We start from the raw sequence: 23,523 nt of genomic DNA, 5'->3' as shown, positions 1-23,523 counted from the left end.
AGAAAGGTAAAACCTTATTTTTAAATAAATTTAAAAAGCACCAAAGCATTGAAAGAAAAAGTGACTGAGACAAAATAATAGCTTACACCATACTGGCTCATAGGTAGCCCCTGCTTTCTCCACGCTCAGCACTTTATGTTCTGGTCCAAGGCCCTGGGGCTCATACATGGCAGAGGAGGGTAGCACTGAGATCTGAGTGCCCATGTGGCCCAATGCTTCCAGTCCCCTGGCTGCCTCTTTGGGTGGCCCACAAGGTAGTCAGTGACAGGGAATGGTGACAGAGGTGACCAGTCACGCAGGTTCCTTTTGCAGCCACTCAAGAGCCCCCCCCAAGGAACACGATGCTGCTTCTGGGCCCTGGTGTCCACATCTCTAAAGTGGTCCCAGTTGGAGCCACCCCTCTGGCCCCTCCCTACAGGGAAATCAGGCACCAAGAGCATCATCAGCAGTGGTGAAGCCGCATCCCCAGTGGACAAGCACGGTGAGGAGGGAGACAGGTGTTGGGGTCGCGGCGTGCCTGCCACCCACCTGCAGCCGAGGCCCCGGGAGCCCACCAGGCTGATGAAGACCTTCTTCTCCTTCTGCTCCCGACTCCCGAGGGAGCCCACGCTGCCCCGGCCTCCCTGCAGGAGGCACAGAAGCAGGGTCACTGGCTGTCCACTGCCTGCAGGTGGCCGGAGGCTGGATCCTTCTTTATGTTGGCCAGGTGTGTGCCTATGCCAGCTGGACCTGACCAAGTGCCCACTGTCCCCCCCCACCAGGGGCCTTCTGGGCATTCTGGGGCCCAGTGTGAAGCCCTTGAGGGCCCAGCCTCCCTTCAGGACTGGCCACCACCCCTGGAAGCCCCATCACAGGAGTCCTGGCCCTCACCCCAGATTCCGACACAAACTGGTCCACGTACTGCCATTTGAGGGGTTCATCCGGAGAGCTGATGGGAGGGGAAACAGAAGTGGTTTGTCAGGGGAGATGATTGAAGGGCCCCACGTCCATGGCTGCCATGTCTGGAGGCCCAGCCTCCACTGGCCCTGGAACAGCCCTGGCCGGGGTGGGGGGTGGGGTGCTCAGGCTCAGGGCTGACCCCAGGGCCACTGACACAGAGGGAAGAGGCTGCTGGCAGAAGGGTCCCGCTCACCTCTTCACTGGGATCAGGCCGATGTCTGCGGGAGGAAGGCATGGAGTTAGGGCAGCTTCCCTATGCTCCCTCCCTTCCCCGGGCTCCCCACGTGCCCCCACTGCCTACGCTGGCCCACAGCAGTGAGCCCTGCCCCGCGGGCCTCACTCACGCCTCACTTTGATGGACACGGTCTTCTTGGTCCGGATGAGGTTGATGACCTCCTCGTGCGTGCAGGAGGAGATGGAGTAGCCGTTGATCCGGACGATCTCGTCCCCGACCTTGGCCACAGAGAAGGGACAAGCACCAGGTGGAGGGCCTGCTCTCTCACCCAGGGAACGACGGCTGGGCCATGCCCAGAATGACCCTTGACCTGTGCCCAGGACCTTGTCACAGCCAACCCACCCTCTGTGGGCCCGAGAAGCCCAGGGCGGGGGGCACTGGCAGGCAGGCTCTGTGCCCCATTTCACAAATGGGGGAACCACGATGGGGCGTGGGGCACAGTGGGGGGATAGCAGTGCCAAGAGTGGGACCCAGGACCGCACCCTCCCTCTGTGCCCTGTCCACTGCACCGGGGACCAGCAGGTTGTGCAGTCAGCCACAGGGCAGCCCTTCTCACAGCTTCCGGCAGCTTCCGCCTGGCCTTTGCCCTACCAGGCCCCAGAGAAGCTGGAGCTGGCTCCACCCTCTCTGTCGATCACTGTGACATTGTAACGAAGTCAGGTGGGACCTTCAGTGACTCCTTTTTGATAAAAAAAAAAATACTTATTTTTATATATTTGAAATGCAGAGAGGAAAGAGAGAGAGAAAGAAAGAGACCACCCATCCATTGGTTTACTCCCCAAATGCCCTCAGTGGCCGAAGTCAGGAACTGGGGACTCAATTCAGGTATGCTACGTGGGTGGCAGAGACCCAAGCACTTGGACCGTTACCTGCTGCCTCCCAGGGTAAGCATTAGCAGGAACCTGGAATCAGGGGCTGAACTGGGACTCAAACCTGGCACTCGGATATGGGATGCAGGTGTCCCAAGCAGTGTGTTAAGCACTGCACCGAACACCCGCCCCACTTCGTGACTCCTGACCCAAGCTTGCACGCACACACACGTGCACACGCGCACACACCATCTATTTTTCCCATTCTATGGAAACTTGATGAGCATCTTTACTTCTGCCATCGCCCTGACCTCTGAACTCCTATTCTGGGAGCAAGCAAAGAGCAGCCAATGAGCTCAGGGCTTTGGCATCTGATGTCCTGGGCTCGAATCCTCCCATTTATTCTCATTAGCTCCGTGACCTTGGGCAAGTCTCTTGATCTCTCTGTTTCTCAGGTTCCCTCATCTGTAAAGTGGGCAGCGCTGTGGCTGCTGTGAGAATTACGTGAACTTGTCCCAGCAGCGCCTGGCATATAGTAAGTGCTCAATAAGCGGTTGCTAATGTTTTCATTAGTTAGGTCTGTGCTCAAATTCCTCTGCTCAGAGCTTAGGGCGGCCACGAGGTGGAAGATGGGACTCACGGGCAAGCCCTGGAACCAGACCTGCAGTGAGATTGCCCCCTGCTGGGCACTGCTGCTACTTCTCCAGGCCCGCTGGCTCCGGGGATCACTCCTCGAACTCCCCACTCAGCGGAGGAAGGTGACGCAGCTGTGGGCTGCAGCTGTGCCCAGGGATGGGCTGTTAAGTCCAAGGTCACACAGCCCATAGCTGCAAAACTGGGACTGGACCCTGGGTGCCCCATGCAGGCTAAGCTGGAGGCTTAACTCCAGTCACACGCGCTGACTCCCTGGAGACTCTCCCTGGAGGGCACAAGCTGGACTCTGTGGGGTCTGGATGAGGAGGGGTGGGGTAGACACACAGCCTCTCAGGGGTCCCCTCGGCCAACTCCCAGCCCTAAAATACTCCCTCAGGGTCACCTTCTCACCACTGCTGGGGAAGCTTCCCTCCCACGCCGGGACACAGACCCTGACAGCAGCGGCAAGGGGCTCAGGCGGTCACAACAGGGAGAGGCTCCCTAGGGGATGCCCTGGGTTTCCGAGGACCTGCAACACCAGTGGGCTTCGCGCCTCGTACCTGCCAGGCAGCAAGCTGTGTCTCTGTGAGTCAGGTGAGGAGACTCAGGCTTAGAGACAGACAGAGCTGCTGGAGGTCACCCAGCTAGGAGATGGCGCAGTGGGGATTCCAATAGGCGACGGATCTCGGGTGCCTGGCCTCTGCCTCCTGCCCTCCCTGATCCCTGCCACCTGTCAGCGTCGCCGGGGCTCAGGAGAAGGCAGGGACTGCTCTGTCCCTTTACAGCTGGGACAACCAAGGCACAGGGAATCTTCTTCCAGCCACAGGCTATGCAGCACGCTGGGGAGCACAGGCTGCCCTGTGCAGGGCTGGCGATGCAGGTGAAGACAGGGTACTCTTAAAAATCTGAATTATCGGCCGGCGCCATGGCTCAACAGGCTAATCCTCCGCCTTGCGGCGCTGGCACACCGGGTTCTAGTCCTGGTCAGGGCGCCGGATTCTGTCCTGGTTGCCCCTCTTCCAGACCAGCTCTCTGCTGTGGCCCAGGAGTGCAGTGGAGGATGGCCCAAGTGCTTGGGCCCTGCACCCCATGGGAGACCAGGAGAAGCACCTGGCTCCTGCCTTCGGATCAGTTTGGTGCGCCGACCACAGCACGCCAGCCGCGGCGGAACATTGGAGGGTGAACCAACAGCAAAGGAAGACCTTTCGCTCTGTCTCTCTCTCTCTCACTGTCCACTCTGCCTGTCAAAAATAAAAAAATTAAAAAAATTTTTTAAAAAATCTGAATTCTCCCCAGTAGGGGGACAGGAGCAGAGGGATAGGGCCCACGACAAGGGCCCGCAGGAGGGTGCAACCCCCTACTAGGCACCCAGCTCACAGTTTCCATCTGCACAGGATCATCGGCCCAGGCTGCCCCCTCTCCTGCCTTCCAGAATCTTCTCCCAGCTGCCTGCAGGCATGAGCTCTCCCCAGGACCCCGACAGGTCAACGGATGTAAGATGTTTTCCCCCCAAGCTCCCCTGAGCAAAGCTCGCTATCTTGTTCCCCTCGGGAGTCTGCCCAGGACCCCCAGGCCGGCAGAATTCCCACGCAGCGCCCAGCTCAGGTTGCAAGATCAGCTTGCCTCTTGTGTGCGGCCCTGCAAAAGGCCCTTTGTGCAGGAATACGATGATCCGAGCCTCCGAGGGCCAGCGGCACAAAGGCGCGAGGAGCCCCGGCAGGGCAGATGGTCCACAAGCCTGAGAAACAGCCCGGCCGGCCAGCAGACTTGGTTTCATTGCCATGCCCCCATCACCGGGGCACTGCGGGGCAGTGCTTGTCCTAGGAAGAGAGCTTGCCCCAGAAAAAAAGAGGCCCTCGGCTGACGCCAAGAGAGGAGCTCATTATGTTTTTCCTCCGGCCGGCTTTCTGGGCTGGAAAATGCGCCGCAGAGGAGAGGAATAATGAAGGGTCTGAAATTTCAGACGCCCGCGGCGAGAGCCGTGAGACAGGGACTCAGAACAAAGCCAGGCCTGTCAGCTCCCTGCTCCCGCCCCCCACTCCACAGTGCCTTGCGCCATTAGCGCGCGGCCCCTGAAGCCCCTGGCTTGGCAGCCCGGACCGGGTTGTGGATAACAAACACGCTGGAAGCTTCGGGAGGTGCCGGGGGGGCCTCCTTTCTCTGGACGGACAAAAGCACAGCTCTGGGCTATGGCAGGAGAGAGACCGGGAGGCCTGCCCATGTCTGCCCAGAGCTCTGCGGAGCCCGGGGGGAAGCACTTCTGGTGCCCAAGGGACATCCTTGGACTTGGCGTCAGGAGAGCCAGGTTCTAATGCTGGCTGTGCCCCCTATGGGCCTCCCAGCCTGCATTAGCTCTGTAGGATGGGCACAGACCATCCAGTGCATATGGTGAGAACAGGGGTGTTTCACACAGCACATATACTTGCGATAATTATAAAGGTATTTAGCAAACACAATCATTGCATTGATAAATCTCCCTCTGCCTGCCTACTTACCAAGCACACAGCACTTTTGTGGCAGCTACTGTTAGAAGCACTCTCTAACACTGATTTATTCTTCATACAACCTAAGGAGCCACTAGCTAGGACATGTATTATCATCGCCCCATTTTACAGATGCAGAAACTGAGGCACAGGGTTGAGTCATGTCGCCAAAGTCACATGGCTGAAGGAATTAGCAAGACAACGGTTTGAAGCTGGGGGGTCCAGCTGGAGTCTAGGCTCTTAAGCACCCTACTGATTTCTTTTTCCCTGCTTGTACAAGACAACAAGTCCAAAGCTTCGGGTGCTGGGGCTTAACCATGCTCCCTTCTGGAAGTCGGGGAGGTAGAGGAAGCCCAACAACAGCAGCAGTTCCCAGCCTGACAAGAAAACAGGCACCTGCCTGCTCCCTCATCTCTACGGGCCTGCGAACGCCAGCAGGGGGCGTCCTCCTCTCCCAAAGGCTCAGAAAAACGGGTGGGCACGGAGTGCCACAGCCTAGCAGATGAGTGCAGGGGAGACAGGAAGTCTGAGTGCCCCACCTCCGGGCTCTGCTCGCTCACCTGGAGCCCGACGCTGTCCGCCTGGCCGCCTTTGATGAGGTGGGAGATGAAGAGCCCACAGCCAAACTCAAGGCCACCGCGCACGCTGAGGCCGAGGCCTTCGGGGTGCAGACGGTCCAGACGCACCTCCTTCAGCTTCCTGCATGGCAGAGAGGCCGGTGATGGCACAGCCCAGCCCCCACTGCCCACCCGTGAGAGCCTCTGTCCTTCCAAAGTGGCCTCTCCTCCCACCCCACCCCCACCCCCACCTCGCGCCCGGCGGCACCCTGAGCACCTGGAGCGCCGGGGGGTCAGCTGATCATACTCCACTTGGTGCTTCAGCGGGATCAGGGGCCGGATGGCATCAAAGAGTGGCAGGCGGCTGGGCTCGTTGATGACCAGCTTCAGGTCTCCCACCAACACGGCCACATCCATCGCCCTGCGGACAGACACGGCGATGCCTGCAGCCTGGCTCCTGCCATGACCTCTGGGGACCAGGGATTCCCGGAGGAGGCGGGCTTGGCCTGGAGTGGAGGAGGACTCTCCTGAAAATCCTAGGGCCAGGAACTTTAGAAGAGCTTTGTTCTCTCATATAAACAACACAAGGAAACCAGCGAGCTAGGGATTGTGAACCCATTTTGCAGATGCAATGGGGCCAGGATTTCACTTTCAGCTCTGCCAAGTTCTCGAGTTCAGGATCTTTCCAGCCAGGGGACATCTATGTGGACGTAGAGGACCTCGCTCACAGCTCTGTCCCTCACTTGTGCTCTGTCCTGACAACGCCTCTCACCCACCTCCTCCTCCACGCCCCTTGCCCCAGGCCCCCCCCCCCCATGTCTCCAGCCACCTACTGACATGCTCACTCTCACCTAATCTTTCCCAAGTGTAAGTCACTCCCCTTCTCAAAGCCCTTCCCTGGCTCTCCACTGCCCAGAGGACAAAAGCCACCCTCCTTGGCAGGCTCCTCTATGTCTTGTCTCCATGAAATATCTATGCTTTCTGTGTGCTCCAAGCCCCATCCTCCTAGATCACTTACACCCCATTCACCCTGCACTTCCACAACACTGGGCCTTTGCTGAGCTGAACTGCAAAGCCCTTCCCTGAAATTCCACCTGTCAAAAGCTGCCTTATCCGGGTCGGTGCTGTGGCGTGGTAGGCTATACTGCCACTTGTGGTGCCAGCATCCCATATGGGTGCCGGTTCTAGAACTGGATGCTCCTCTTCCAATCCAGCTCCCTGCTTAAGGTCTGGGAAAGCTGTAGAGGATGGCCCATGGGCTTGGGCCCCTGCACCCACGTGGGAGACCCAGAAGAAGCTCCTGGCTCCTGGCTTCAGATCAGCCCACCTCCAGCCATTGCAGCCATTTGGGGAGTGAACCAGTGGATAGAAGATTTCTCTTTCTCTCTCCTTCCGTCTGTAACTCTTCCTCTCAAATAAATAAATAAATAAATAAAATCTTTTAAAAAGTAAAATATCCTACAAAGTCTCGCTCGAGCCTTCCTGTTTCTTCTGCCTGCAGTTGTTGGGCGTTGTGGGCCAAGCTGCTACTTGTAACGCCCGCGTCCCATATCAGAGCGCTGGCTTGAGGACTGGCTGCTCTGCTTCGCTCCAGCTCCCAGTTAATGTCCTGGGGAAAGCAGCAGATGATGGCCTAGTACTCGGGCCCTGCTACCCATGTGGGAGACCTACATGGAGTCCCCAGGGTTGGGGAATGAACCAGCACCTGGACAATCTGTCTCTCTGTGTCTCTCCCTCTCTGTCTCCACACCTTTTTTTTTTTTTTTAAAGATTTATTTATTTATTTGAAAGTCAGAGTTACAGAGAGGCAAAGAGAGAGAGAAAGAGAGAGAGGCCTTCCATCCACTGGTTCACTCCCCCAGATGGCCTCAACGGCCGGAGCTGAGCCGATCTGAAGCCAGGAGCCAAGAACTTCCTCCAGGTCTCCCACATAGGTGCAGGGGCCCAAGAAACCGGGCCATCCTCTACTGCCCTCCCAGGCCATAACAGAGAGCTGGATTGGAAGTGGAGCAGCCGTGACTTGAACTGGCATCCATATGGGATGCCAACATTGCAGGCAGCAACTTTACCTGCTACACCACACAGCGCCAGCCTCCATAAAGAATTATTTTAAAAGATGTGAAAACGTCTTTCTTCACCCTCCTGTTTTTATGATTTTCATAATAACTCAACAGTTTATGATTTTCATTGTAACTCACAGTAGGGTTCCTTGTGTTTGTCTACCTCCCTCCACTGCACCAGCTCCTCAAGGAGAAAACATGGATCATATTTGTTTCCAACCTCTGCCTGGTGCCCAGCAAGTGGCGGGAGCTTATAAATGTATGCTGGGTAAATTAACTAGCAAGTGCGTGATCAGAGTCTGGGGCTAGCTGGCACTTCCTGTCCTTGTCCCAACAATCACGCCCTATCCAATCTATCTGGCTACTTGACAGCACTCGGAGGGCAGGGACTGGTCTGTCTTGCATCTGCACGTACCCCCAGCCCATAGCACAGAGCCAGGCACTGAGGACCTGTGTAATAGTGGCTGAAGACGGTGACGGCCATGTCCGTCTGAGTCCCAGTGACACTGAGCGTCTGCTTCCCTGAGCTTCTGTCTCAGCACAGCTCGTCCCAGGGCTCCTGGAGACAGAGGAGCCACAGTGGCCTGGGCAGCCGGAGCCAGCACACTTACTGGTGGTACATGCGCAGCACGTCGTAGAGGTAGTCCTTCTCTGCGTCATTTTCAATCAGAAAATCCACCTGGAAAATCCAAGGGCAAACTCAGAGCGCCAGGCCCAGAACTTGCAGGCCCTGGGGACCTCCCCGGCATCTCAGGGCTGAGGTCATGAGCAAAGGAGGGAAACGGAGGCCAGGCTACCGCTCTGACCTCAAAACATCGGACCTGCCCGGAGCACCGCATCACCTCCAGGTGTGGCCAGGTAGAGCCTTGCCCCCACGTGAGGTGACTTGTGCATGCGCACACATGCATACCTGTGAAGCCCCACATAACTGCAGCACATCCGAGGTAGTGCTGCTGCTCCTGTCACCGCCCCCCCCCCCCATGGCTCTGTCACCTGTGCCTGGAAGAAGCCCACTGTCTTACCTGATGGTGGCTGTAATGTCGGATAAATGCCTTCAGAAAGGACTTGGGCCACTCGCTCAGGTAGCACATCCTACCTGCCAGAAGCACTCGGCCACCAGATTCCCCTGTGACAGCAGTGCCCGGGGATTCCGCCCTGGCCTGGCCTGGCCTGGCCCAGGCTGGGTCGGCCCTGAGTTCTATCCACCAGTCAGCCTCCCGGCCACTCCCTCCCCTAACCTCAGGGCCCTGCACATCTACCTCAGGGGGAGACTCAGGTTACATCATTTCAACTTGGCTGACGTCAATGGCTATCACCCCAAGGTCAGGTTCAGGCACTGTTTCATTAGTACCTCAGTCCCAGGGGAGCTGCTGAGCCCGGCGCCCTGCACTCCACTGCCTGGGACAGCTCAGTGTGAATCTCTGTGTTCTGTGGCCACAGCTCTCCAGTCTGAGTAACAGGGCAAGGTGGAGGCTGGAGGGGCCGTGCAGCCTCTGACTGACAGCAGGGCAGGATCTGAGCCCTCCCCAGAGAGAGGCTGCAGGCCCCCTTGGGGTTGGTATTCAGCATGGGGCCAGAGCAGCTTTGCCTTTTCCTGTGGGTATCTCAAGGGTTTCTGGAAGGCTTGCAATAGTCTGCCTGCCCCAACACAGAGAGGTCCTGCTGGGCCCTGCCCGTGGGATTTCTGGCCTGAACAAGGGGGTACCGGATGCAGATTTTGGTCCTGATCAGGCCATCTCCCCTTCCCTGAAAACCAGGCTGGGGATCTCAGTGAAGATGAGAATCGGGGTGCCCGACTCACAATGGGGTTCAGCTGCCACCGAGTTCCACCCACCTGCTCTTGGAGGGGCGCCCCTGCCTTCTCCCTCCCTCCCTCCCAGCCAGCTGGGAAGGTGGGGCGGGCAAGCACCTGCTTGAGTGGATGGTAGACAGGCTCCTGCACACACCACACAGAGCCAGGCTCTGTACAGACACAGCCCGGCCTCGCTCTACACACTGTGCCCAGCCTAGGGGCCCCTCCTGCAGGCAGGCCTGAGCTGGGCTGTGATGGAGGAGGCTGAGCAGAGAAAAATGCTAACTCCCCCTAGGACCAGTGGCCAGGAGGGTTGTATACATTAGATCGGGTCACTTGCTTGCTTAGCAGTTTTAGATCGCACTTAAAGCCCAATTCCCACATCCTTGCCTCCTTACCCAGCCTCTCCATGGCTCCTCCCGGCTACAGGGACCTCCTTCAATTTCCTCCCATTGGCAAAACTCTTTCCCACCTCAGGGCCTTGGCATACACTGTTCCCTCTGCCTGGAGTACCTCCCCTTTCCCTGCCTGGCTGAGCCCCTTCCCAGAGAGTCCTTCCCTGCCCTCGACCTCAACAGAGCCCCCCAGCCCCCCACATCAACTTTTCCCTTCTGTCATTCCATCAAGTACATTTTTGTAGTTTAAAGTTTGCTTTCTTTGTGAATTGCTTTATCTGTCTCCACCACCAGATGGAAAAATCTAGGAAGAGAAGGATGAGGTCTATTTCGTTCTAAATTCCTCTCATTTTTTCCCTACGATTTATTTACTCATTTGAAAGGCAGAGTTACAGAGAGAGAGAAAGAGGCAGAGAGAGAGAGAGAGAGAGAGGGGTCTTCCATCCACTGGTTCACTCCCCAAATGGCCACAATAGCTGGAGCTGGGCCAATCTGAAGCCAGGAGCCAGGAACTTGCTCTGGGTCTCCCACATGGGTGCAGGGGCCCAAGGACTTGGGCCATCTTCTACTACTTTCTGAAGCCATGAGCAGAGAGCTGGATCGGAAGTGGAACAGCCAGTACTTGAACCGGTGACCATAAGGGATGCTGGCACTGAGGGCGGTGGCTTACCTGCTATGCCACAGTGCTGGCCCCCTGTTTTTAAATTACTTATGCCTAACACATAGTAAGCAGTCAGTCAATAACTATCGAATGAATGTGCCCCCTGCAGCCTCCTGCTGCCCACACGGCTCCAGGGGGAGGGAAAGAACTGTGGGGACCCAGGAGAAGGAAGCCTCGCACGCATCTGTCTCCTGACGGTGGCCCCAGGAGGTGCTCATGGTTTATTCTGTTGGTTTATCACCCTCGCCCTGTGAGACTGGGACCCTCTCACCATTTTGCAAATGAGAAGACTGAGGATCAGAGAGGTTAAGTCAGCTCAACCAAGAACCCACAGCTAAAAGCAGGGCTAAGCTTTGAACCCAGGGATGCCTTGTTTACTGCATGAGGTCCATCCAGGCCTAGGAGAAAATCACTCCCAAGGCGCTGGTACACCAAAATTTCAAACTCTGTGCTTTCAAATTTTTCCTTACCTCTGATCCCCGTCTCTTTCCTCTGTACTTTTAAGAAAACCTTTTTAGTTTGGTTCATAATGAGCAAGAAAACAGAACGCCTATCTTTTTTATTTACTTATTTATTTATGTATCTATTTGAGAGGCAGAGAGGCCACGGCTGGGACAGTGGCCTGAAGTCCCCTCAAAAACGCACCGAGCGCCATCGCTCAGCCGACAGGGGCTGTCCTTGGGGGACGGCATTTATTGTGCCCGAGGCGGAGCACTGCGGTGGGAGACAGGGCAGGTGCAACGTTCGGGTGGAGGATTCTGCCCTTCTGCCTCCTCCAGGCTAAGCACCGGTCACCTGGAGACGGCCTTTGTGTTTTTCTGTTCCCGGAAGTGCCAGGCTGCTGGGTCTTGTGGACAGCCCTCTAACACTGACCTCTGCCTCCAAGGCCCCACCCAGAAGCCACATCCTCCCAAGGCAACTGTGGGCGTAGCCCTTCAGTCCCATGTGCCTCTCCTGTCACCAGTGAGTTCAATCAAACGCCGGTTACCCACTTCTCCAGGGTCCACCCCATGATGTCTCAGGTGGGCCTCGGGCTGCAGGTGAGCACGCCCAGCTCTCCCACACTCTGGAACTTTCCCGTGCTTGCTCAGAACGTCCCCGCTAGCTCCATATCCTACTTGTCTACTTAAAACATGCCCTAGGGGAAGGCACTTGGCCAAGGGGTTAGGATGCTGCCTGGGGGCGGGGGGAACCCCACATCCCATATCAGAGTGTCTGGGTTTGAGTTCCACCTCCACTCCCAGTTCCAGCTTCTTGCTAACACACATCCTGGGGGGCAGCAGGTGATGGCTCCAGTAGTTGGATCCCTGCCACCCACATGGCAGACCCAGACTGAATTCTGGGTGCCTGGCTTCAGACTGAACCAGCCCCAGCTGCTGTGGGCATTTGGGAAACGAACCATAGATGCAAGACTCTCTCTCTCTCTCTCTCTCTCAAATAAGAATTATAATAGTCTTTATATGCCACAACATCTTGGAAAACAGTCTTGGTTTAGATGGAATGCTCTTTCAATGTGAATCTAAATGATAAATAAACAAAACTGGGCACGTGTTTTTTACACGGGAGATCCTGAACGTGGAGGGGTCTTTCCACATGCAGAAAGGTCTCTACAGAGACTCGGGATTATAGCACCGCTCTGGACTCTGACCACACCCAAGGGAAAGCACGCTCACGCCTCACTCCGCAGGCTCCCAGCAAGAAAACGGAGAAGGAAGGAAACTTCTCGGGAAACCTGAATGTGCAGTGACAATCCCATGGCCTCCTGAATTGTGCTTCCTAAACATTCTTTTAAAGGTGTGCTGTATCCTCTCCTCCTGGACTTTAGTCTCGTAACAGTCCAGGGATCAGCTTCAGGGAGACTCTGGCTGATTTTTATTTGTTTTCTTAAGATTTACTTCTTTCTTTTCAAAATCAGAGCTACAGAGAAATCGTCCATGTGCTGGTTCACACCCCAGAAGGCTGCAAAGGCCAGGGCTGGCCAGGCCAAAGCCAGGAGCCAGGAGCCAGGAGCCAGGAGCCAGGAGCCAGGAGCCAGGAGCCAGGAGCCAGGAGCTTCTTCTGGGTCTCCCTCCCATTTGAGCCATTCTCCCCTGCTTTTCCTAATCCATGAGCAGGAAGCTGGACCGGAAGTGGAGCAGCCAGGACATGAAGAAGTGTACATATGGGATGCCAGCATCATATGGCTTTACTTACTGTCGCACAATGCAGGCCCTGAGAAGCCCCTGTTTGGAGAGGGCTTTGTACCACTCTCCCAGTACCTTGAGCTCAGGCACAGAGACAACACCCGGCACACAGTAGGGCATCACCACCCGTTCCCCCCCACCTCCATGATCTTGGTTTCCCTGCAGTAGCCAGCACCTTGCTGCACACACAGGTGTACTGTGACCAGTGTGTCTACTGAATGGCCAATGAACTCACTTTCTCTGTTTTAGAACCTTCTTTGCCGCCATCTTCTTGTCACTCCTCAGCAGGTGTCACTCCCCTGCACTCAGATCTGGGCCAGAGTCTGCTCACTGACTGTGCTCCCTGTCTAAGCAGCTCCACACGTGTTCTCGTTAATATCCTAACAACCCTTGAGACCGGTATCATTAGCTCCACTCCACAGACAAGGAAACAGAGACCCCCCTAAGAAGCGGCAGAGCTAAGACCCAGTCTGCCTGCTGGTTCCAAGAGCTATGCTTTTTCCCGAATTACCATATTGTATTTACTTATTGTACATAACTTTTTTGCATGCACTTGTATGATATACATTTATCAATTACCTACTGTGTGCAAGACACCAGTCTTGCTTCTCCAGCTACATTTAGAAAGCTTTTCCTTTTCTTGGATCCCTCTTGATGTAGGGCCCAGAAACCCCAGGGGAAGCCTCCATCTCTTATAAGTAACTGTTGGGGGGGGCTCTCTTTATCACACATGCCCCCCCTTCCCTGGCCAGTGTTAGAGGTCTCTGGATGTTGTTCAACAGGTACTGTGCTGTCCACCTGTGTGGGTGGAGAGGGAACACATCCACTGTCACCACGTTCAAGCCCAGGGCCATTGGAAACAAAATCTGGAATTGGTTTTGGGACATTTGTCGCCCATCCCGATATTCCCCGATAGGAACCAGTCCTTCCAGACAGCCACACTGGGGAACCACACATTCAACACATGGCAAGTACAACTCCACGTGTGCACCCAGCCCAAGAGGGAGAAAGAGAGCAAGCGCACATTCAATAATGCATGTTGTTCCACTGCACCAGCCCTCCTGGGGTTGCTGGGGAGATTAAATGAGTGATGTGTGCAAAACCTTCAGGACAGTGCCCAGGACATTTTAAGGATTCCAGGACATGTGCTGGGTCTTTTCCTTCTGTAGCTCCAGCTTTCTTGGCCCAGGACTCTGTTCTGAGAGGCTTGGTTTGGCCTCCAGGGACGCTGGCGCAGCCAGGGGCAGGTGCAGGCAAGTAGCTGAGTCAGGGTGAGGAGAAAGGAAGTCGGGGTCTCAGTCCCAGCAGTGCTGTGGACAGTAGGCTGGTCCCTCCACCAGGGGCTGCGGCCCCCGGCTGCACTCTCCCCACAGGCCTGGTCCTTGCCTGGTCTGGCAGGGTGCTGGCTTCCTGTGCTGGCCCAAGGTATGTTTCCATTCCTGTGGGTTCATGTGCCTGACCCCTTCTCAGTTCAGTCCCTTTGCAAAGCTCTCTGGGGTACCCCCTCTGCATGAGCCTGCTGTGCACCTGCCGGCAGGGAATACTGGCCATCGGTCATGGTGGCACCTGACTAGCTTCTTTCCTGGACTCTCCCTTTGAGATTCACCCCAAAGGTCACCTCCTCCTGGTGGAGCCGTTCCTTGAGCTCCCACAAAGTCTGTCATAAGATTCTCTGGGCACACAGCTTCAAGCTGCCCCCACCCCTGCCATGGCACCCAACAAGGTGGGCTGGGCTTTCTCTCTTTACCACCCTGTCTCCCCATGAACCTGTGCATGACCCAAATTCAGGCCTGAAGCGTAAGTGTGCATCTCAGTTTGCCCATTTGTAAAATGAAGACAAAAGCCTGTTTGACAGGATCGAATTCCTCTATGGGAAACTAATAATTGTTTTTATTATTAATTCAATGCACTAACAATTATGAGGAATGCCTGGCAGGTGTCCTAATGGAGTTCAAAAACTGCAATTTTTATTTATTATTTGAAAGGTTAGAGAGACAGAGAGACAGACTGACAGAATGGAAAAGATCTCCCATCTGCCATTTTTCTCCCTAAATGTTCACAACAGCTCGGTCTGGACCAGACTGAAGCCAGGATCCCAGGACTCTGTCCAGGTCTCCCATGGGGGTGCCAGAGACCCAACTACTTGAGCCATCACCTGCTGCCTCCCAGGATTAGCAGTGGGTGGAGCGTTGTGACACATTGGAATGTAGGCTTCCCAAGCAGTGCTTAACTGCTTCATCAAATGCCTTCCCTCTAAGTGTTCTCAGGATAAAACGAAGTGGGAATAAATGAATAGGAATCTTATACCCCCAGCAGCTGGCCATGAGCAGCCCAACATAAAAGCTGGTGGGATGAATAGATTCAGCCACACTTCATCACAAGCCTTTGCCTCGTGCATCCCCAGACAGCGCTGGGCTGAAAGGACTCTTGTTTTATTACCCTCCACCTTTCTTGCTTTTTTTTTTAAACGCCGCTTCATTGAAGTATGGTTGACATGTAAACAGGGCACATACTAAATATATACAACCCAATGTGTTTGGGGGTAAATGATGCTTTTGAAACCATCACCATCACCAAGGCCATGGACACAGCACGCATCTTCTCCACACGCTCTTGTCTTGCCTATGGATTGTAGCACTGGAGCCAGCCTGGCCCCGTGAGCATGCCCTTCTTCTCCTGGTTCCCCCACCTCCCTTGCTGCCCCTTCCCCACTGCCTCTCCTCCAACAGCAGGGGTGCCCAGGGCCCTGTGCAGGCTCGTCTCGCCCTCTGCACAGTCTCTCCACGTGATCTCCTCAGTTGCAGGGACTCACATATCATTTATACCCTGGGGACTTGCTGATGTGCACCTGCAGCCCCTACCTCCGCCCTGCTCCCCAGTCTCCCACAGCAACCAGCCCTCCCAGCCACTCCCTGCTCCTAGACCTAAAGGACATCTCAAACCTCAGATGTTCGAAATGGTGCTCTCTCACTCCACCCCCACCAACCTGCTCCTCTTCCCAATGCAAGGACCCAGCCTCAACACCTCTCTCTGCACAGCCAACCCACCTCTAATGTGTCTCCTGCCCCATTCCATTCTCATCTGGGCCCGAGGCCTGGACTACTCAGGAGCCTCCTGCTAGAGTCCCCCTGCCACGTTTGATCCTGTCAGTCTGTTCTCTACAGAACAGCCAGGGCAATCTCTTTAAAATATAAATTGGCCACTCCCTGCTGGAATAAAACCCCAAGTCCCGGCTATGGCTTGCCAGGCCCCTACCTCCATTTCTCCCCACTCTGTAATCTCTCCGACTCGCTGTCCTGTCTGCCGGCCCTCAACAGGCCAAGCCTATGCTTGCCCCAGGGCCTTTGCGCTTGCTGCTCTCGCACCTTGGAGTGCTCTCCCACAGCTAACCCCACGGCTCTTCCCCTCACTTCTGCCAAGTCTCAGCTCAGATCTCACCTCTTCAGAGAGCCCTCCTGACCACCCTTACTACCAGTCATCCCTGATGGTTTTGTGCACAGCATGTATCACTATTTGGCATGACACTCGTTCACCCAGGGGCTTTGTTTTGTTCTTCAATGCTTGGCACATGCTCCCTTGATATTTATGGCACGCGTGAATGAATGGCTAACCGGCAACCCCCAGAAGGCAGGGGCTCTGTCTGATGTTCTCACGCATTCTACCCCACCCTCAGATGCCCGGCCTCGGGCAGAGTACACCAGAGACGCTCGTAAATGCATGATTGCTGAACACACAAGAAATACTTTTTGAGCCAATAAGTAACCAAGTTCCTGGCACACGCAGGTGCCGAGAGCAGGAGGGGGCATCTTCTGCAACGCTGGTTCTCCGGGTGAGAAAACCTTAGTCTCTGATCAAGTCGCCTCCTTGTGGCCCTAGGCTGCTCCCTGTAGCTGGGCAGGCCTTGGGGAGCCTGCACCAGAGAAGAGGAGCAGGCACCTTCCGCCCACTGGCTAACACAGCAGGCACAGGTGGGGAGCCGTGTGGTCGCAGGACACAGAGCAGCCAGCACCTGCATCCTGGCTTACTCCTTGCTGTCTTCCCACCTCACGGCTTGGCCAAAGCCCGAGGCCTCGCTGGTTGTGAGAGTTAACCCTGCTTCTGCCGGCGACAATGGCGGGCACTGGCTGAGGACTCCCCGAGTGCCAAGGACTACTGAAGCTCCTGACACACATGCGGATGTTACTCAGCACACGTGCTCACCTTATTGGCCAAGTATCATCATCCTCATTTCAAGGAGGCACAGACAGGTTAAGTAATGGGCTCATGGTCAAGGTCAAGGCACTTTCCATTGTAACACACTACCTTAAACAGAGTGCTACTCAGGTTACAGACCAAGCCCCGGGGTAAATTCACTCCCTTGAGGGAAGGAAGGGACATCTAGAAGGCCACCTAGAGACAGATGCAAGCTGTAAGTTTCCTCCAACAGGGCTGCGCGTGCCCATCTCTCTCGGTCACGTCACTCTCCTTCCCCACTTCCTGGTGATCCCCAAGCTGGGAGGGGAAGGCTGCTGGCTGCTGCAGTGTGGGAGGCAGCAGGGCACAAAGTCCAGGCCAGGCCGTGCCTGCACGCAGCAGAGCCTGGGCAGGTGGTGACTCCTGCCATGCAGAAGAGCAGGGCGGGGCCGGGGGTCGACTTTCTCCAAAGCAGCAGAAGGTGGAAGGCACAAGAGAACCCGGCTTTCCTTGCAAAGGCAGGGGACAGAAATTCAAGCCGGAGTCTCAGCCACGGGAGCGGGAGACTGAGCTCCTGCCCAGTGGGTTGCCCGAAACCTACACCTGCCCGGGGGCCTCCGCGGCCGAAATCTCACCCAGCCCGTGCTCCCCTGGACACCCGCTGGCCCCCCCAGGCGCTGTTGAGCTCCTAGCTATCTACCACCTGGGGGCACAGGGTCCCGGATGCCCAAGGCCTCCATTGGGGTGATTTCTGCCAGGCTGAGCTTCCCCTCAGGGGGTCCAAGCCCTGGTCCCCTCATCGGTTCCCCGCCCAGGGAAGTTACTAGCGTGAGGTCTGTGGGTGCGGACTGGGTGATCTCAGCCCTCACTGGCTGGCTCCCTGGGCTCCCCCAGGGGCATATCCCTGGCCTTGCCAGCCTGGGCTCTGTCTCTCGGACCTTGGAAGGCTTGGTCTTAAGACACCGTCCCTCTGGGAGGACCTGCCCCCACATAGGGGAGCTCCAGACATGGTGGCTTCACCCCAGACTCTGAGGCATCCTAAAGGCTGGGGGCTGGGTCTCTGGGTCTCTTTCCAGAGCTCTCTCTGGCCTCAGGGCCTCAGCAGACCCTACACAGTTCTGGAAACACCCTGGGTGGAATCCAGGCACTTCCAGGCAGGTCTGTGGGGACCCAGGGCCACAATGCAGCCCCTCTTTGGGACACAGCCTGGAGGAAGTGGCTGGCCAGATCTGGCTCTCACATCTCAGTGCCCCACCTTCCTCCCCTGCAGCCTGGCCAGCACCAGTCCATGCCTTTTCTCAGACCCTAAGAAATGCCAGTAGGCAGGGGACAAGGGCTGGGAAAGCTCCCATCTCGTGTTTGGAGCTCAAAGAGCAGAGACACAATCTCCTGGCTTTCCCCGCAGGCTCCCCAGTCCTGAGCTGGGGTGCTGGGGGGGGATGCAGATTTGCCCATGGGAGGGGGACCTCAGGAGTGTCTCAGGCCAAGTCTGGAAGGAATCCCAAGGCCAGGGAGTTTCCAGTCCCCAGATAGCAGGAGGAGAAAGAACATTCCCAGGAGATCACCCAAGGGGTCCTCACATCCATCTCACTGGGTGTCTGATGGCAGACCTGAGGCCAGGCTAGAAAAGCCCCAGAGGGGGTGTCCCTCCCCTCCCTCTCCAGCTGGGGACTTGGGAGTCCAGGGGCCCCCACGCAGCTCTCACCTTGTGCCGGAACTCCCGTGCCACTTTGCGGTCCATGGCTGGGTCGGATCGAGCCGCGTAGCTGCACGCCGCCGCACTCCCGCGGGGGCCTGGCAGCCAGGAGCTGGCCTGAGCAGCGACAGTGACCCGCGGAGCCACCCTCGGCACGAGGGGAGGGGCCCAGGCAGGGGGGGCGGGGCGGGGGCGGGGCCTCCGGGAGGCGGGGGACACCTGCTCCTCGTCCCTCCCCCGAGGCCCAGGGAGCAGAAGGGCTCCTGCTTGGGGGTGGAAGCGGGGCTGATTGGTGCTGGCCTTTCTCTTGGGAGGGGTCTCCAACAGGGGTGGTTGAGGGAGGAGGAGCTCGTGAAGACGCGGGGCTGGGAGATTTGGAGACTTCCTTGTGGGAGTCTCTTCCCATCGGTGGGGGGAGGGTTAGCTTGTCGGTTGCCCCTGGATACACGAGCTCCACACGCCCTCCTGTGACTGTCACTCAGGCGCACCCCTCACCTTCAGCCCACCTGTGGCTGTTGCCAGGCGCTGGGGAAGAAATCTGTCTGATCTGTGAGTTCCTTGAAAGCCAGGTGGTCTTACTGTGGCTAGCAGGGCCTGAACTAGTGCCCCTCCCCAGACAAAAACGGAAAGGCACTAGGCACAGACACAGCCTCTGAGCTGCAGGGGCCTGGCAGGGACATCTGGTTAATGATGGTTGACCTTTGCCCAGGGCCCAGACCCTCTGGCTCCTTTGAGTCAATTCACACTCCTGGGTGTGCTGTTGGGTGCAGAGACCAGGCTGACCCAGGCCCCGGTGCCTGAGAGGAAAGGGAGACTGGGGATAGATGAGCCAAGTGAGTGAATGCAGAGGGGCTTGGTTCAGCTATGTAGTTTGTGCCTGAACTTGACCCAGAGTGATCCTCTCCCACGGCAGGGGGCGGGGACAGCGCGGTCCACAGCGGCCCAACTTCAGGGGGCCCCTGTGTCCCACCCCAATCGCTGATGTGCAAGTAGATTGTTTTCATCTGGGCTAAGTTATTGGGAGACAGATGAGTGGAATTTTCAAGGGTCCAGGGAAGATCACATAAAACATACTCCCCTCCAACACACTTCTGTGATTCTCTGCATTTCATAAGGCTGCTTATTCCATAGTTAGAGTCCAGCAGAGTGGCAAGTGGACACCTGCAGAGTGAGGAAGGCAGGATTGCTACCCCCATCCGTGTGTATGGCCGAAGCTCCCTTCCCGGCCCTGAGAGCGCTTGGAGTCCTTTCCCAGGGCTGCTCTTGGAGACAACCGCCTTTGCTTATTTCTTAAATCAGTGTGTGTTTTAAGGCTTTATTTATTTATTTCGAAGTCACAGTTACAGAGACACAGAGAGAGATCTTCCACCTGCCGGTTCACTCCCCAGATGTCAGAACTCAGCCAGGCTGAATCCAGGAGCCACCATCTTCATCCTGGTTTCCCGCATGGGTGGCATCATTACTGCAGCAGGGGGCTGGACTGGAAGTGGCGCAGCCAGGACACGAACCAGTGTCCATAAGGGATGCCAGCATCACCGGCAGCTTTACCCCCACGCCACAATACCTGCCCCATTAACCAGTGTCATCTTTAAGGCACCATCCTTGGCTCTCTCCTCTTCCCGTCTGTACCCTGAGTAAGGATAGCTATGTGTGTTTCTTTTACCACTCTGGGCCTAGAACAGTGTATAGCACAAAATAGATGCTCAGCAAATTTGTTGAGTGGCTGAATGAATGAATGAATGCACCCCAAATCCATACCCCTGCCTAGGGATCTGTTGGGCCACTCTCCTCCTCCTTCTCTCTGCCATCATCTCCATAATTATCTGCAAGGCCTCACATCTAGTTGGCCATCCCTGAGTACTGGACAAGCGAAAGGTTCTCAAGATTCTCAGGCCTGCTCCCCCCACCCCCACCCCGACAGATAGATAGTGAGAGAGAGTGACAGAGAGAACGGTCTTCTTTCCATTGGTTCACTACGCCGATCCGAAGCTAGGAGCCAGGTGCTTCTTCCTGGTCTCCCATGCACGTGCAGGGGCCCAAGCACTTGGGCCATCCTCCACTGCCCTCCCGGGCCACAGCAGAGAGCTGGACTGGAAGAGGAGCAACCGGAACTAGAACCGGTGCCCATATGGGATGCCGGCACCGCAGGTGGAGGATGAACCAAGTGAGCCATGGCGCTGGCCCCTTGGCCCGCTTTGACACCATTTGCAAGTCCCACCATTCGCAAGGGTCAAGTTGTTTTTGTCCAAGAGTGGCCTTGCTGGGAGCAGTAATATGGGGGTATGAGGTGCTTCCGACACTGAGTTAGCAGTTTCTGTGCTAGTGCCGGCATTCAGAGGACTGAGGCATGAGTCACTCCCAAGAGGTGCTCAGAACTGGGGGACCCAGGCGGCAGCTGTAGTGGGGGAGTGGCGGAAGCACAAGGCTGAAACCCTGCAGGCCTGAGCCTTGGCTGTGCTACTGCCCACTGACCACGGGTGGTGCGTCCCAGCCTCAGCAGAGGGAGAGGGCAGCCCCACACTCACAGCTGGGTCTCAGGTGTCTGCTGTCAGGGGCTCCCAGGACCCAGCTCAGGGGAGCTGCAGGCTGCACAGGTAATCTTTTTTGCCCTCCCAGGGGATTTAGGGCTGAGTGTTGTGAACCCAAGGAGGGCAAATCCCGGGCCAAGGCCAAACTTATGGTAATGAGCTGGGCAGTCCTGTGGCTCTAGCTCGGGGAGGAGCCAAGCGCCTGGGAGGAGGGGCCAAGGGAGCGCTGGGCCATGAGAACCCGAGGGTCCGGCAGCCGCCAAGTGGAGGTGTGACTCAACCTGTTCCGGGAGAGGCACCTCGGGTGCCGGACCCTACACTCCCGCCCGTCCCCCCTGTGCCGGCCCACAAGCCTCGATGGGAACCCCGGTGCCCACGCTCTGCTGCTTGCTACTCACGTGCGTCTGGCTGCCAGGGACAGAGGCCGCGGCGGAGTCCCTGCAGGTGCAGCTACTTGGTGAGAGGGGGCGGGACGGAGACCGGGGGAGTGGGGCTGGATAGGGTGAAGAACGGGAGGAAAGAAAGCCTGGGAAAGGGGAGGCGGAAGGCAGGAGTGGCGGGCCTGGGACTGGGAGTGGAGAGCGTCCCAAGCTAGGCGCGGTGGCTGTCGCAAGGTGGGGAACCAGAGAGGTCTGGAACCCAAGGAGGGGAGGCAGGAGGGAAACCTTGTCAGAAACCTTGTCAGAGTAGGGAGGTAAGAAAGCCTTCGAAGCCGCAGAGAATTAGAGAGGTGGGGGCAGGGCTGGCCTCAGGCGGGACCGCACAGAAGGGACCCACAGAACGGGGCCACAGCTTGAGTAAGTTGTACCCCATCTTCCCTGCCACAGCCGCCATGCCGCAGGCCCCCGCAGAGCTGCAGCCAGAGTCAGCCGGGGAGCCCAGGTGAGTCGGCGCCTGCTGTGACTGCCCTGCCCCCAGCGGCGCCCAGCTTTATTCCGGGCACCGGCATGGGGGAGCCCAGGGGTCTAGGGTGTGGGGTGGGGGTTACACAGTGCCTTTCTGGCTCTCCACCCAAGCCAGGCTTGTTTCTCTTCTAGTGGCAGCCACCAGGAGGGGGCCGTCTCCCTAGGGGTCGCCACAGCAGCAGTCATGGGAAACCAGGTAAGGGGCTGCCTAGGAAAGGCGGGCTTCGCTGGGCAGGGGGCTTGTTTCCCTCTAGGACTAAGGCCGGCAAAGAACTCCGGAAGCTGGGGAGCTTCCGCGGGGAGGAAGTCCAGGGTGTAACTGAAATAGGGACCGGTGTGTCTGAAGTGTGCACATTCCCCAAACACTTCTATTTCCACTTGCCTAACTTTGTGGGGCCCTACAGCCAACTTTTTTTTTTTTTTAAGATGGCTAATCTCCCCAGGTGCAAGAAGGAAGGTAAGGGTTTAGACCGTGGCCTTCTCCTTCCCAAAGCCTACCACTCTGGTGTAGGCCCCTCACCACTCGCTAAGTGGCACACCAACAGTGCTGCTCTGGGAGGCCAGGCTGAAACTGGGCCACCTGCAGAGCCCTGTGCTGCCTTCCTGTAGCCCGCTCACCAAGGCTCCTGTGCCCTGGGGAGAGGTCTGGCAGTTTTGTTCTCTCCCTTTGCCAAACTCCATTGATCTCTGACTCAGGTGCCATGAGCTGGGCTGCTTTTGTCTCCTTACTGCAGCCCACCTGGGGTCTCCCACAGCGGCTCGAGCCTCAGCTCAGGTGCCGCTGCCCCAGCCCTCGCTCTTCATAGCCTCTTGTGCCAGCAGGTGGAGAGCATCATTTGTAACAGTAAAGCATGAGTCCCCGGCACCTGTTATCTGGGAAGGCCCGAGGTGGGTTGGGGTTGGGGGGGACTGGGCCTGCTGCTTCTCTAACGTGGATTTTACTTCCCACGTGCCCACTTTCCCGGGGCTCCAAGCTTTAGAATCCCACTCACATGCAGTTTGAGAAAAGCAGTGTGGCTCTTCTTTTTACATGCAGGGAAATTGAGGTAGGTGGATGACTGCCTTAGTGAGCAGGTGCACCTGAGCTAGGCCCATCCCCCTGCACCAGGAATGGCCCCACAGGATTCCAAGAGCCCCTGCATTTGCTGGGGAAATGATCCTTCCCTCCTTGCCACTCTCCAGGGTAGATACGCCCCTTTTTCTCTGAGGAGGGGTCACAAACCCCTGCACCAGGCTTCTCCCATTCCTCCTTTGAGTGATAAGGAGTTAGGATGGTCTTCCTCTAGGGCAATAGCGCAGAGGCCCACAGCCCAAGGCCAGGAGAGGGTTCCTGTTTGGGAAGGGAGTAGGCAGGATCCAGACCAGCAACTGACCAACGTTCAATTCAACCCCTCCCCACCCCCACGGAACTCAGCCATCCCCAGAGAACTGATGGTGTAGACCAGAGGGTCTGTGAACTTGGAAGGGGGAAAAA

At 56.8% G+C, this 23,523-nt stretch overlaps 2 protein-coding genes across 2 annotated transcripts in view; one reads left to right on the top strand and one right to left on the bottom strand.

Moving 5' to 3' along the window:
- USH1C (USH1 protein network component harmonin) overlaps nt 1–18,661 on the bottom strand; it is a 57,541-nt gene extending 38,880 nt beyond the window's left edge. The window contains exons 1-8 of the mRNA XM_062197500.1: nt 18,626–18,661; nt 8,328–8,395; nt 5,934–6,077; nt 5,660–5,798; nt 1,284–1,392; nt 1,133–1,157; nt 871–928; nt 529–623 (exon numbers count right to left, since the gene is read on the bottom strand). Of these exons, the coding sequence (XP_062053484.1) occupies nt 529–623; nt 871–928; nt 1,133–1,157; nt 1,284–1,392; nt 5,660–5,798; nt 5,934–6,077; nt 8,328–8,395; nt 18,626–18,661 (674 nt within the window). The remainder of the gene's footprint in view (nt 1–528; nt 624–870; nt 929–1,132; nt 1,158–1,283; nt 1,393–5,659; nt 5,799–5,933; nt 6,078–8,327; nt 8,396–18,625) is intronic.
- A 2,840-nt stretch (nt 18,662–21,501) lies between these two features.
- The window catches only part of OTOG (otogelin), a 92,020-nt gene continuing 89,998 nt past the window's right edge, over nt 21,502–23,523 (top strand). The window contains exons 1-3 of the mRNA XM_062197498.1: nt 21,502–21,601; nt 21,972–22,026; nt 22,182–22,245. Of these exons, the coding sequence (XP_062053482.1) occupies nt 21,502–21,601; nt 21,972–22,026; nt 22,182–22,245 (219 nt within the window). The remainder of the gene's footprint in view (nt 21,602–21,971; nt 22,027–22,181; nt 22,246–23,523) is intronic.

The sequence above is a fragment of the Lepus europaeus genome, chromosome 7, assembly GCF_033115175.1.
Source record: "Lepus europaeus isolate LE1 chromosome 7, mLepTim1.pri, whole genome shotgun sequence".
NCBI lineage: Eukaryota > Metazoa > Chordata > Mammalia > Lagomorpha > Leporidae > Lepus > Lepus europaeus.
The sequence above is the reverse complement of the archived record's forward strand: the minus strand, read 5'-3'. Positions and strand labels throughout refer to the sequence as shown.